Source organism: Sphaeroforma arctica, assembly GCF_001186125.1.
Source record: "Sphaeroforma arctica JP610 unplaced genomic scaffold supercont1.152, whole genome shotgun sequence".
In the NCBI taxonomy this organism is placed as follows: domain Eukaryota; class Ichthyosporea; order Ichthyophonida; genus Sphaeroforma; species Sphaeroforma arctica.
Window position 1 is genome coordinate 106,600 of NW_014040406.1, and position 13,744 is coordinate 120,343.

The window sequence follows — 13,744 nt, forward strand, 5'->3', positions numbered from 1 at the left end:
ACACACACACACATATATATATATATATATATATTATATATATATATGTACACGTACACACGTATGTAAGTGAATGTTGGTACCAGGGAAGAAACATGTTGTATGTCTAGCCGAGTATGTCGACACTGACAAATGAGAGCAAAAAAGATATCAGTATATTAATAGTCATCTGCAAGAACAGAATTGCCTCCTACAAGTTGCGTATTTCTGTTGGTGCATCAGGGTCAATTTGAATACGAGCAGAACGAGATACATGTAACATAGCACACATATTTACACTCAATCGGTGACGCTGTCTAAGAGGGTTCTATGTAAAATTATCAACTTCATCGGAGCTCACACGGCAAATCATAGTTACCGACCAACGAGCAATCGCAGGTGGATAAGTTTTGAAAGCAGCATACCTGTTTACTGAACTTGATGGATCTGTATATAATGAACGCACACTTCTGATACTCTGCTCGAGATCGACATGGGTTCCCTGTGTGCGGCTAGCTGAAGGTAAGATCAGAGTGCCTGATCCATCTATGACAAGTGCGTGAGAGCATATGCGTGAGGCGCTCGCATTCATGAGATACTTTAATTCGTCGCGAGTCGCAATTTGAATACCACGATATTCGCAACGGTGAATTTAAAATGTTGCTAGATGTGGATAAGATGAACTACAGTTTTGATCCTGAAGTTTGCACGAAATGCTCCAACAATCATTGATTAATACTCGATATTTTCACTCAAGTCTAAGTTTGGAGCGCGCGGCAAAATAACACGAGTGTAAAAATTAGACACGGAATAGGTACAGCTCACAACTAAACTTTCACAACCCACTAGATGAATGTACAATTTGACAGCATAAATTGATAGAAGATCCTGTGATTTCCAGATTTGCCACAGTGTCGAATAACGACCTCTGTTGTATTAATATCTAGCTTTTGAATATCAATACAGATTCTCTGACATGAGAGTGCGCAAAAAAACTCTACTGTGAAAATAACAATCGCTTTCTTATTGACATGACACGAGGCGACTTACAAGATTCTCGTCTGTCAGTCATAGTGAAATGTATATGGAGCCAAAGTTAAAGAATTTTCGTGTGATGATGTAGTGTATGGTAAAACAATCGTCTTCTTCAGATTAGGTTGTGCTATACAATACATCATGCACAGCTGTGTATATAGCAGCGATTTGTAATCACGTCTTTTTGCAAAACAATCTAAAAGACCTACGTTGCTATTGGCGATTTCAACCATCGGTAGGCTACTAGAGCAACGCAGTCGGTAGACTCGGCATTTGTAACTCGGTAAATACATAGTCATCATTCGGCAGACGACACCTCAAACAAACTGGTATCGGAATGTGTTAAATGCGAAATCCACACGAGGGTATTTTTTAAAAGAAAAATATATAGGACTCATAGCCTTCTGAAAATTAAACATAGGACTGCAAAAAAAACAGTCACATACCAGAATGACTTTAGCCAATAAGCTATTCTACACAGTCGAACAATGCAATTTGGTTGGTAACAGAGCACTGGCTAGAGTTAGTTCGCTCTATTTATATTTAGCGTACAATGTACTGATTGTCATTGTCTACAGATTCACTGATTGGAGTGATTGCAAAATTGAAAATATCAAAATACTCGGTAGTCACTCTTACCTCTCTCTCTCTCTCTCTGGTGTCTATCCTACCCTTTTTTTCGCCCAATTGGGCAGCCGTTTCATTTTACGGACATGGGACCGCTGTGGGTTTTTGAATAATTGTTTCTAAAATGTGATTGGTTATGCAAAACAGCCGGCTACTAGCATCTAAGAGGCATATTCCGCTGTGCGAAGACCCGCCCAATTGGGCAGATGGGTAGGATAGACAAGTCTAGCTTTGACTCTCTCTACTACAAAGTAGAGTAGTACATAGTCGGTACTCAGCAGTGTCGTACCAAGACAACCAAGAGTACGCGCGTCAACGGCTGTATGTCAACTTTCCACCTGTCAGTCTGTGGCTTTCCCCGTGGCCCGTGGTGCAGGACTGAAAGACTGTACATAGGGAATCAGGGATACCGTCTGTGTCCGGTCAGGCTGTCACTTGTGATTTTCTTCATCTCTAAATTTTATGGCATACATATTATTTAGCCATCTAAAGTAGAGAATAGACTATAGAGAGGGACTGGGATTCTGGGAACGACTGGCAGTGTATGATAGGGTTTAAATTTTAAGATTGTACAGCCATTGATTGGCAAACATTAAAAACTCAAAAACATTGTTGATCGTCGTGTTTATATTATGCAGAATACATACACTTTACACTGTACATATACAATAACCACGCGATTCAACTCTAGGATATATACGAATCTAAGTCCAAACGTTTTGCCATTTATAGGAATATAGAGCCATCGGCCCATCGCTACTTTGCAAAGGTACTCCATACCCGATACGCCCACAAGGTTGCCCTTCTGCTGTTCAGTTTGTACGTGTTGACTTGTATGCTTTACACCTCTTCCGAATGAATCGGAAAAACCGTTGTGCCGTCACAGGGTTCCATACTGTAGTGTGGTAAGTGTTGACCGTCTGCAGGCATCTATCGAAAATCTGAAGATATTACGGTCACACCATTTAAATTAATCCCGGGTATTCGACCCTCACCACTTGAAATTAGAGAATTTAGCAACTTGGACTGATTCTTCAGGTACCAAGGCGACTGATCCATTAGGCAATTTTTAAACCGAATTTATCTAGCCAGATTCACGTGCCTCAGGAGACGCTACGATATGTTGAACACCAATTAGACGATGTACTAACGCCAAAGCAATAATCAGCTTCATCGATCAAGCTACCCCTCTATAACTTTGGCGTTGCATATGTAATACGTTCCACGAGGAATTACCATCAGCTTCCCAATTCTTCCATGAAGAATAGGGTCCAATACAATGTGCATGGCTGCCGCACTCATACGCGCATCGTGAGAGCTAGAATAAAAATATTCGAATCAAATCTGTTTCAGTCATTGTGTACTTAAAAATAACTTGTAGTGACTATTGTTGCAAAAATAATATCGCTAGCCGACTCCTTGAAATATCCAATTGTAATAAAATTAGAGCATGTTCAACATCAACTAGTGTGCGAATAGAGAGAATTATTATAGACAGTATATACGGGGTCTCGGATAGAAAACATCAAAAGTGCACGATTGTAGCGAATGATATCCGGGGAACATTGATTAATACGCTATCGAGAGAAATCGGTTGCGAAGTCGAACGCAAATAATATTAGCTGAGTCTATCGGGCTCGGCCACAAAATGGATTCCAAAGCTACAGGTATACAGCCATGGCACCTCGTAGGTATGCTAGTTGGTGAACACCGTGTTGCCGAGATCTGAATCGACTCTAATCGGTTAACTACATTTCTAAATATATTAAAAAAAATGTATGTGGCCGGATTTGTTTATGGTAAGAATATATGGTCGTATTTCTCATACGGATCACCACTTACATGCGGATGTATGCTTGATCTTCATCAAAGTCGTATAAGATTTTTGCACATTTGCAGCCGCGGCCTCTGTCTTAGCAGTATAACGTGCCGATGCATACGGTGCACAATAAATCGCTTCACACGTTCTTAGGGCGGCGAACTATGAGATAGCCTTCCTCTTCTAAAGGCTTCATCGTGATGCAATTTCTCATACCTCAGCTTGGCTTCTCTATGTAATTCCATTGACTTGGGATACAGATACCTATCTATCTCCTCTCGGAAGATACTATCCCATTCCGGTCCATGGCCCGGCAGTGCACTAGAGCGCACACTCGACAACAGCTCTCTATGGCGCTTTAGAGCGGATGCGTGGATCACCTCGTAGCCTTTATCCGCCTCTATTTGTCTCAAGACTTTATATATGCGCACTTCCTGGAGTGTGGCATCCCCACTCGCCTCCCTTATCCGTGCTGACGACAATTGCTGTTCGTAGCTGCCACGGAATTTATCAGCTCTAAGTGCGGCCGTGCTTTGTATGGCTTCTCCGGCAGGCTGTGACTGTGGAGGATGCATACGAGTCATCTGCTGAATGCGCTGTGGTGTTGGTGGCTTTTCTGGTGGTTCCATTGGCCTTAGATTAGTTTGTATATGTTGTGTATGATGCTGTGTGTGATTTCCTTGATTAAATGACTGTTGACCTTGATATATAGGCCGAATTAGTTGTGGCAGATGTGACTGGTGTAGTGCCATGTTCCTTCGTTGTTGTTGTTGTGAAGATAATGGTCGCTGGGTAGGGAGTCTTGGCGTGCTAATTAAAGTAGGTTGTTGCTTACCACGTGTTGAGGTTGGCAACACCGGTGGTGCGTCTCCTCTAACCTCTCCTCCTGACTTGTCCTCACCAACACGGTTGGTCTGAGGACCCGTTTGCGGCGGGACAGACCCTAAATGCATACTCGAAGCACCATCCCCTTTCAGCTTCATCTCTATTGTCTCGCTCCTTCTTGCTTCGTTTCGAAGTGCACCATTGCTGGATACCCGGCTCAGCCCTATTTCCGAGTGCTCGGACGGCAATCCCCCCGAAACTCGTCCCACAACCTCTGATTGCTGCGAGTCTGTTTGCACTGGCAGACCTTTTCCATACACTGGCAGGGATGCAGCTTGTCTTGTTGTTGCATTTGGCTTCCCCACAGTGGGTAGTGGTGCTTTGTTCGCCTTGGAGCTCTTCATGGATGCCCATCTCAGCATGTCTGGCACATCTGTTCGTGCTGATGCTGCTTGCTCATCTATACTATCACCTTTGGGCTCATTCAAGGCGTCGTTTAAATGATCTTTTTGTCCAGCACTCATGGCTTCCTTTCTGGGTGGTTTTCTAGTTTGACTGCTTCTCAGGGTATTGTTCGATCGCGCCTTTGACTTGCCATTCGGGGTGATTGCCTGGGATGCCCCAATTACTGTACTCGAATGCGCGGGTGCTTCTTCACCCCTTCGGCGATCACTTTGTGATGCTGGTGATATGTGTGTGCATGTCTGCTCTTCCTTGATAGTCGTGTCTTCTGCCCCACTTATCTCTGTCCCGTTATCAACTCCGCGATCCTCTAGTGAATGTGTAATTGAGGTTGGGTATGAAACGTTTCAGAGACTCGGAATAAACTTTAAGCGATATTGAGATTTTAAGGATTCAGCGATGGCAGTGGCACCAAGCTGCAACTACGGTCATAAAGCAAAAGCATACGGAGGTAGGCGGTGTGCCCAACGAGACTAACAGGTTTATGTAGGACTTGAAGTGTAGAGCTGTACGAGAGCCAAAACATATAAACGACACAAACGTACCACATCGATCTTCTCGAACATCATAAATTGGTCTCACACCCAATCTCTCACTCCTTAACTAACCCGACTCGCGATAGACATACGCATAAAATCGTCTTATCTCTCATTGAAAACAAACTAAAGATACTTGATCAGAATCCATTGTACATTTGTACACACCTGTGCGAGAGCTTGCCGTCGAGCCGGCAGCTTGGACTGTCCCATAAACATTCCCACTTCGCGTCAACCGTGGTGGATACTTCGACTTCTTCGTGTCACTCCCGTCTGCTACAGCACCTTTAGCTTCGTCCCAGTCATAGCCATCAGACCACTGTGAACTTGTTCGGCGAATAGACCGATCAGAATGCATACGTAGTTTCTTTTTCTTCATCTCCGATGCACTAGTTGCACTACTCTCCGAAAAGTCGCCCCTACGTCGAGGTCTCCTGCCACCTTCCGACACACTTCCTACTGGCGACACCTCTCTGCGGCGTTTCCTTCGCGATGATTCACTCGTACCTCGTCTCGCCCTATTTTCTCTTGATGTTATGTCTTGCATGACACCGGCATCCTCGTGCAGCTTCGCATCCGTCTGTTCCACTTTTACTTCCGCTTGTCCGTCCAATGCCCTACTTTCAGCTTCTGTTTCGCCTCCATTACTTGCCTTCGTTGCCGACTTCGCATATCCCACGGCCAGCGCAATCATACCAACACTCTCCTTGAGTATTGCCGTCTGGTTTGGCATATTTTTGCCCACACATCCGGCTGTTTCTACCGCAACATCCACACTAACTTTAGCCTCGCCAGGCTCGGCGCCGGTGTCAGTTTCCTGTTCCGTTTCTGATTGACAATTGCTCCCAACTCTCGATTTCTCTTGTGCCCGTGCCCGTGCCTTTGCTTCTATAATTTTCCTCAGATTATTAGCTCTATCCGCTTTCTTTTTCTTGCGATGCTCTCTCGCATTTTCCAATCTTCGTGTGGCACCTATGTTACTAGACTTAACTCCAACTTGATCTTCTGCCTGTACGCTACCATCGCCGACGCCTTTCTCGTGAGCCATATCCTCCACCGCCTTTTCTTTGTCATCGCTTGGATCGTTCCCTACCACCTTTCCTTCGCTACTCGTGGATTGCCGACGGCGAACACGCCTACTATGCTGCGTGTTACTTTCGGCGGCGTCTGACAGTCTCCGTTTAGTGCCTGTCGCATTTTTTAACATAGACCAGGGAGAGGCTTCGGTGTCAGCAGGTGTGACCTCTGAATCAGCTACGGCTTCAGATGGCTCATCTGTGCCTAGGAACCAAGGCAAAGATATAAAGAAAGAATTCTGGCAAATTTAGCGGAATACGAATCCATCGTAGCTGTTTGCATGATTTAGTTTTTTTTACGGGCAATATACAATAAGGCAACAGAAAAACAAACAGCAAAGTGTGTGGGCGTGTGCGTGGGGGAGAATAGTGCCTTGGCCAAGCCCGTATGCAATCCGAAGCTCGGTAAATGAAATGCCAATATATAAATATATATATAGATACACACTCGCACACACATACAAAAATATGTGTATTCATATGCATATACATAAACACACCCACCCACATATATATATAAATATATTTTCATCTATATACACACAAGCACACTCGCACACACACAGCAACACACGTACAGATATATATACATATATATATTCGTGTATGTATACGTAGATGTAAACACACACACACGTATATATATATATAGACATACATACATACATGCATATATATATAGTATTATATGATAATAATAATAATAAAATAATAATAATAATAATAAGAATAATAATGATAATATATAAGTGTATGTATGTATTTGTGGAAGTAGATATAAATACATATATACATATCGTATGTGAATGTAACACGACTTATCATACCCTGACTGAGGTGCCATTGACATCAGATAAAAGAATGCTTGGCACACGAATATGAGCGTCGCTCAGCTGATCGAAATCGAATAAATCGCAAATAGCATGCATTCGATGCGATCCAAACAGTGATGACATACTCTTTCGAAGGACAACATCCCCTGTGTTATCAGAAAATCGATCGCGCTTCTCCTGCGACTCAGAGAGAGGCATATCTGAGAGGGGCATATAAACCGGCGGGCTCGGATGTTCTGTACTTTGTTGGTGCACATCGCGGTTCGTCTTAAGTATAGGCTCATCTTCATCTGAATCGGAGCCTACGAGCTGACTTGCAGAGTTCAGCAACATCTCTAGCGCTCGTCTACCGGTAGTGTTCTTCCCTTTGCCGTTCTTGCGTCCCTTAATCGGACTCACCGGACCGTTTATGCTCCGTGTGCGAATACGACGCGGGGGTCCTTTTGCAGGCTCAACCTGTACCGCACTGCTGCCCTGTGTCTCCGGTGCATGTATCCCAATAGAGACTGATATGTCACGGTCAGAAGCTAAATCAAATTCAGTTTTAATTGGCGTAGCAGTCGTTGTGCGGCCCGATGTTTGGTCATCAGAATTGTATATGGTGGTTGAGATTGAAGCGTCATCTATATGTTTCGGGTGGCTGCTACTGTCTTCTGTGTGGATTTCGCTTAATGCATTTGAACTAGTTGACGCATCGGCGTTGGGATGTACACTTGCATCAGCCTCAGTTTTCACACCAACGTCGGCTTTTGCCTGCACACTGTGCTCTAAACGCACGTGCGATGTAGCACTCTTTTCTGCATGCCCATTCTTCTTGGGTGTGTACTTTCTTTCCAGCGGAACGGCATGAACCATATTATCCACTGATATCATTTGTGGTGGTAGCAACTGCGTTGTTATTTCGTCTTCAGAAGAACAGAGATCGATAACAACTTCTTCCTTCACGGCTGGGCTGGGCTCTGTATTTGAGCTGTGAGTTCCACTTATTAAACTGTCGGAGCTTTTGATCTTAGTTGCCGTTTGTGATTTCGCGGTCGTCGGTCTTCGCGCTATGAGGAAAGGTCAGAGAGATTTTTTATATAGCGAATAATACATTCCCCCCCCTTAAATTAACAGATTCAAACTGCCTGTAAGTGTGGAGGTGTGCGAAGTCGAGCGTCCAATTTCCTCCACAATCGGGGAAGGCTGTTCCGAGCTCGCGCAGTGTATTACATATCACCGAACTACACACTGTTCTATACGTACATACAATCACGTATATCAGTAAAAACTATCGTGTCCGTTGGTAATACTCCACACCACACAATACATTTTTCTCCTGCCAAGTCATGCAGTTTGTGGTATATAGTTAACTGGAAGAAATGCGTAAGCATGTTGCTTGTATATGGGGCAGTCGTTGCATTCACGCATGCAGTGATATAGTGAGTACCAGTCAGATCAGAAGACTCAGAATTGTAGACGTACGACGGCTCGAGGATCGAACCTACAGTGTCTGGAAACAATAAATCGTATTTTCGCGAGTCCACACATGATATATAAAACTAGCAATATCGAAGTAGGAAGGTCACGTTAGAGTTTCTACCTCAACATTTCACCTCACCTTTCGCAATCTTATCAGGAGTGGAGACAGTTTCACGTCGACGACTGCTCGACTTTGATGGCGAGACTAAAGTTTAGCGAAAGGGGCAAATAAAGATCGTGAGAAAGAATAGTGTTGACTACTGATTTGTATATACATATTTATATGCACATATCTGATATATATATATATATATATATATATATGCAAAACTGACGAATCCAAACTGGAATATATGAAACCTTTACTGCGTACTAGAGTAGTGTAATAGCTCCTAGAAACTATGAAGACTGACGACTTCATGGTATTTACTTATACACGCCAGCCCTCGCCCTTATAGCGCCTACAACAGACTAGTTCCCTATGGGCACTAACTGCCGGCCTTACTGATGGTGACCGTTGCCTTCTGGTACTGTCGCCAAAATCTATATAATATACAGTTTTAAGTCTACTTTTTGAATAACTTAAATCCTCATACCCAGACACAGTAACTTAGTTTTATGTACGCAATCTATTGGCTTACATAAAGTACGTCTTTAGTTTACATCTTTCCACCATGTTTTATGTATGTCGTGCACATTCCAAAACTCACCACTATACACACAAGTCCACTCGCGGACTCAGCGTCACATGACACTTGGAATCAGTGTCACACATGTCACACACCAAATTCAATTCAATTACAATATATATATATACACACACACACACATATATATATATCTATATATATACATATGTGTGACAGAACGTATATATGTACCTAAGATTGGATTTATATAAATACGTATGTATGTATGTATGTATGAATGTATATATATGCAAGTATGTATGATGTATATATATATAATTATATATATATATATATGCATGCACATATTTATGTACATATGTATGTATGCGTGTGCGGTAAGTATGTATGTATGGATTGATGTATGTATGTATGCATGAAGGCACATACATACATATGCATGTTTATACATATACAAGTATAAATATATATATATGTGTAATTAAATATATGTATATCTACATTTAATAATATATATATATATATATATATATATATATTATTATTAATGTATATATACATATATACATATATCTACATACGTATATATGTATATATATATATATATATATATATATACATATACATACATACATACATAGGTATATTTGTGTATAAGGTCTGGCACTACAGCCCAACCAAAACACACATTGGAGAGATTGAAAATGAGCTCTTTTGCATAGATTCACTATCACTAGGCTTATACACGCAGAGATCTCAGTACGAGTATCACATTAGTACCTACCCGTAGATTTTCTAGTATGAGTTATCCTGGAAGCCACCTTATCCATCGCATTTTCCTCCGCAGATGTACCGGCATATACAGGTCGGCTTTTGGTCCCTGCTCGTCATGAGACACACGCGAACTTTAGCTAACTGTCCTTCTATGTGTGTACGATATGTCTAGTTCACTGTGCCTCCTATGTATAAACTATTCATACGTGCGTTGCGTATCATATGCTATCATGTAACATATATGTTCACACATGTAAATAGTACAAAGATATAGTTTATAGAAAATGCCTAAATTGATAATGTGGATTAGACAACGAATATTTATATATTTCTTGTTAAATTTAGGTAAAGTAAAAGTCGAGAAATGACGAAGGCCATTTCGGCGATCATAGAACTGCTTTAAAGTCGTGTGAACTTATTCGAATTCGATTGCTCTATGGAGACTCCACACAGCACATGTGTCTATTTAACTATCATAACAAGCCATATTAAGTGAAGCACAGATAGAAGGCAAAAGTATAGCCCACCTGATGGCAAAACCTCTGGTTGCTCAGGACTTGTACCGACATCCTCGGCACTCTCAGCGGCGCTTGTGGTGACTTCGCGCACTCCCCGAGCTTCCTTCTCAATATCACTGTGCGCACATACAGAATGGATGAATCGTCTGTTGGTTGATCTACTAGCACGCATTTGTAATCACGTACAGAGTTTGACAAGCATGTGGCGGACAAGTCTTTAAATATGTGCTAGTGTAAGAAATATGTTTCTTTAGTCAGCTTAGTGCGTCTTCACCTAACAGTAGTCGAATTGAGATATTATTGTCAGAGGAACATCCTAAGCAAACCCAGGTTCGCAAGCAATAATAATCAAACAGTCACATTCTTCGTTCTGAATACCTCAGATTATATAGCATATAGTGTTATAATACGTATTCCACAGAAGCTTCAATATATAGAGAAACAAACTCACCGTTGGAAGATCTTCTTCCACTCCTCTCTTTCTTCTGTAGTGAGTTCTGCTGGTGCCAGTTTAGTGCTTGAGTTTGCGAACCAGGTATTGTCAGCCGAACCATACCCATCGAAACGGATCCACACCTCACCTGGCCTCGAATCTTGCACATACCCTACGTACCTATACGTGGAAACAGAAAAGTATAAGTATACGTCTAAGTGTGGGCCTTTACCATCTATGAGTTGGGCACCTTTAAGTCGGAAAGTAAATGAGGTGAGCGTACGCTTTACAAATTTGTGTATCAATATGCGCCGACAGTAATTTGTTCGTACTATAGGACAATAAAATCGCAGTGTGTATACAAACAGACTTTTGCTATCGGGGATTCCAGGGACATTTGCGCATTTAGAGGCATACATGCATGTACAAAAATGCGCATACTATTGTTTCAATGCCAAGTACACGCCGTTCTGCGCATACTAATGTATGATCTCCCACAGATACATGACGGTAACTTGCATTCCTATCTTGGGCGAGTACTTATGTGCAATGGCAATCATGGGGCCACCAGGGTGCGTTCTTGTGACTGTGGGTGTGCCCGAGCGTTGTCTGTGTACCTGACAAGATAATGTAGTACATCCGTTCACTGGGGTTATCTCAATTGTGTGATTAGTCATTTCCCCAGATCCAATTCTCTACTTACGATTAGAATTTAGAACAGCGATTAGGATTCAGTCAGCATACGCCCCCCAAAAAACAATTGCCTTGGAAGACTAAACCCCGCAGATACTCGCTATACACAAACAATCTTGTGCGCGAGTATACATATCAGTATGCGTTCGCATGTATACATTGCCACACACTTCGTTCAGTCAGATTGGTTGCCGATTCATAGGAACAAGTACACAAGTACACTTACCAATCGTCCACATAGTCCTGAGCATGGCAGACGGTGCCGATGGGTGTGACGTAGTGTTTGAGACGTTCTTGCGACCACCATCTTCTACTGAATTTGGGTTTTGCGAAGTCGAGTTTCCGTGAAACTCGGTTTTTGGACTTCTTCTTGCGGTCTTTTGCCTTCCCATCCCTTTTCTTCGAAACACCTTCGGTGTGCCCAGCGTTATCAATGACTGCGTCTACGCCACCCTTTTCATCTTTGTGTACCTCATATTTTTTCTTAGTGCGTTCGATTTCTTTTGATTTACCCTTTCCAACCTTTCCAACCTTCCCAGAGGTGTTGATGTGTTTGTTATCGCTTTTCTCACTCACGTCAGCCATGTGCGACCCCACTCTGCTGATTGATGTTGGAGATGCCTTAACCCCTTTAAGCACTTTGGGTAGAGATTCGTTACTCTGCAAGGGCCTGTGTGCACCTATTAATGCACCCATTCTACCCTTAACATTAGGGTGGCCATGAAGATTTTGCATGCCGAGGCGCGCTTTGACACAGACACCAGTTTTGAACCTTACCATCCGAAAATACACAGTTGAAACCGTTAAGTTTGGGAGCTTTCACGCGGTCTCTAAACGCAATCAGTATCAAATATCGGATGCGAAGTGACCATTCAAATTAAATGAATGCGTGCGCTAGTATGTGTAAGGGATTCAGCCCGCCCTTGACAACCACTTGCAGTTTCGCACGTAAGCTCATATCACTTGTTTGCGGTACCAATATCTCAATGACATGTGTGCATACAGTGAAGATGTCTGTAGTCTCATGCACTCACGTACCTGAACACACACTAACACAAAGACAAATATATACCTAGGTGTGCGCCTGTGCACTTCGTTGAAATGACTATCGTGTCAGCCTCAGATATGGAAATAGTATGTACGAACAGATCTCGCCGGCGTTTACATATTTATTTTTATAGTGTTGCCGGATCTCTCACAGTCCCGGGGGTTCAGTTCCCCACAATATACTAGTACTACCCACTACCAGAGAGAGAGCAGTCCACAATCCTGTCACCAGTGACCCAAACCCCAGCCCGCAGGTCCCCACTGTCCAACTTTCCAAGTCCCAATGTCAAGCAGACCTGGCGGCTGACTCTACTAATTATGGTCGTTCAGCGTATACGATGAAAGTAAACGTATAGCCATTAAATATTCCAACGCTATGGAAAATACGGGTCTAATATAACCAAATTTTGAATATAATCGGACCATAACACCAAATAGTATTTATAAATTGCACCTAATAATTCCAACATTGCACTCCAAGAAAGAGGGCCACATCAAAAACGTAATTTGGTTTTTGAAGTGGTTCACAAGTCATATCACTCCCACCACGACCCTGTGGGCCCTGACACAGCGTCACTTGTCCAGGACTGCAGATTCTAATCAAAATATTTACGCGCCAATTCCGGTTATTTCGTAGCGTTCATTCAAGACCACATATCAGGCGCACGCGGGTAAGTGCGCCACACAAAGACAACGGCCACACGCCCACATCTGTTTAGACTGCAGAGACTGGAGCGTGGGGAGTGCTTATATATAGGTGAATATATTTGTAACTTAGTATTATATTGCTTCGCCTTCTAACGAGTAGGATTCTTTAAGATGCCACTAACTTGTATCGTCTCTGTCTCTTTAAAACATGTTGTCTCCAGATAATGACAGCTTTATTTTCAAAGCTTCATACAATGATACTGACTTCGCAGATAGATAGATTAATATATATATATATATATATATATATATATATATATATATATAT

The 13,744-nt window shown here is 42.4% G+C and overlaps 1 protein-coding gene across 1 annotated transcript; it reads right to left on the minus strand.

Annotated features, from left to right (window-relative positions):
* Positions 1–3,423: 3,423 nt before the first annotated feature.
* Positions 3,424–12,417, minus strand: SARC_03116 (hypothetical protein; the record flags this gene model as incomplete). The annotated part of the gene is made up of 8 exons (XM_014303109.1): positions 3,424–5,057; positions 5,452–6,564; positions 7,318–8,241; positions 8,793–8,858; positions 10,088–10,183; positions 10,605–10,711; positions 11,047–11,208; positions 11,948–12,417. The coding sequence occupies 8 exons, from the start codon at positions 12,415–12,417 to the stop codon at positions 3,610–3,612; spliced, it is 4,386 nt and encodes a 1,461-aa protein (XP_014158584.1). The 3' UTR covers positions 3,424–3,609.
* Between the last annotated feature and the right edge of the window lie 1,327 nt (positions 12,418–13,744).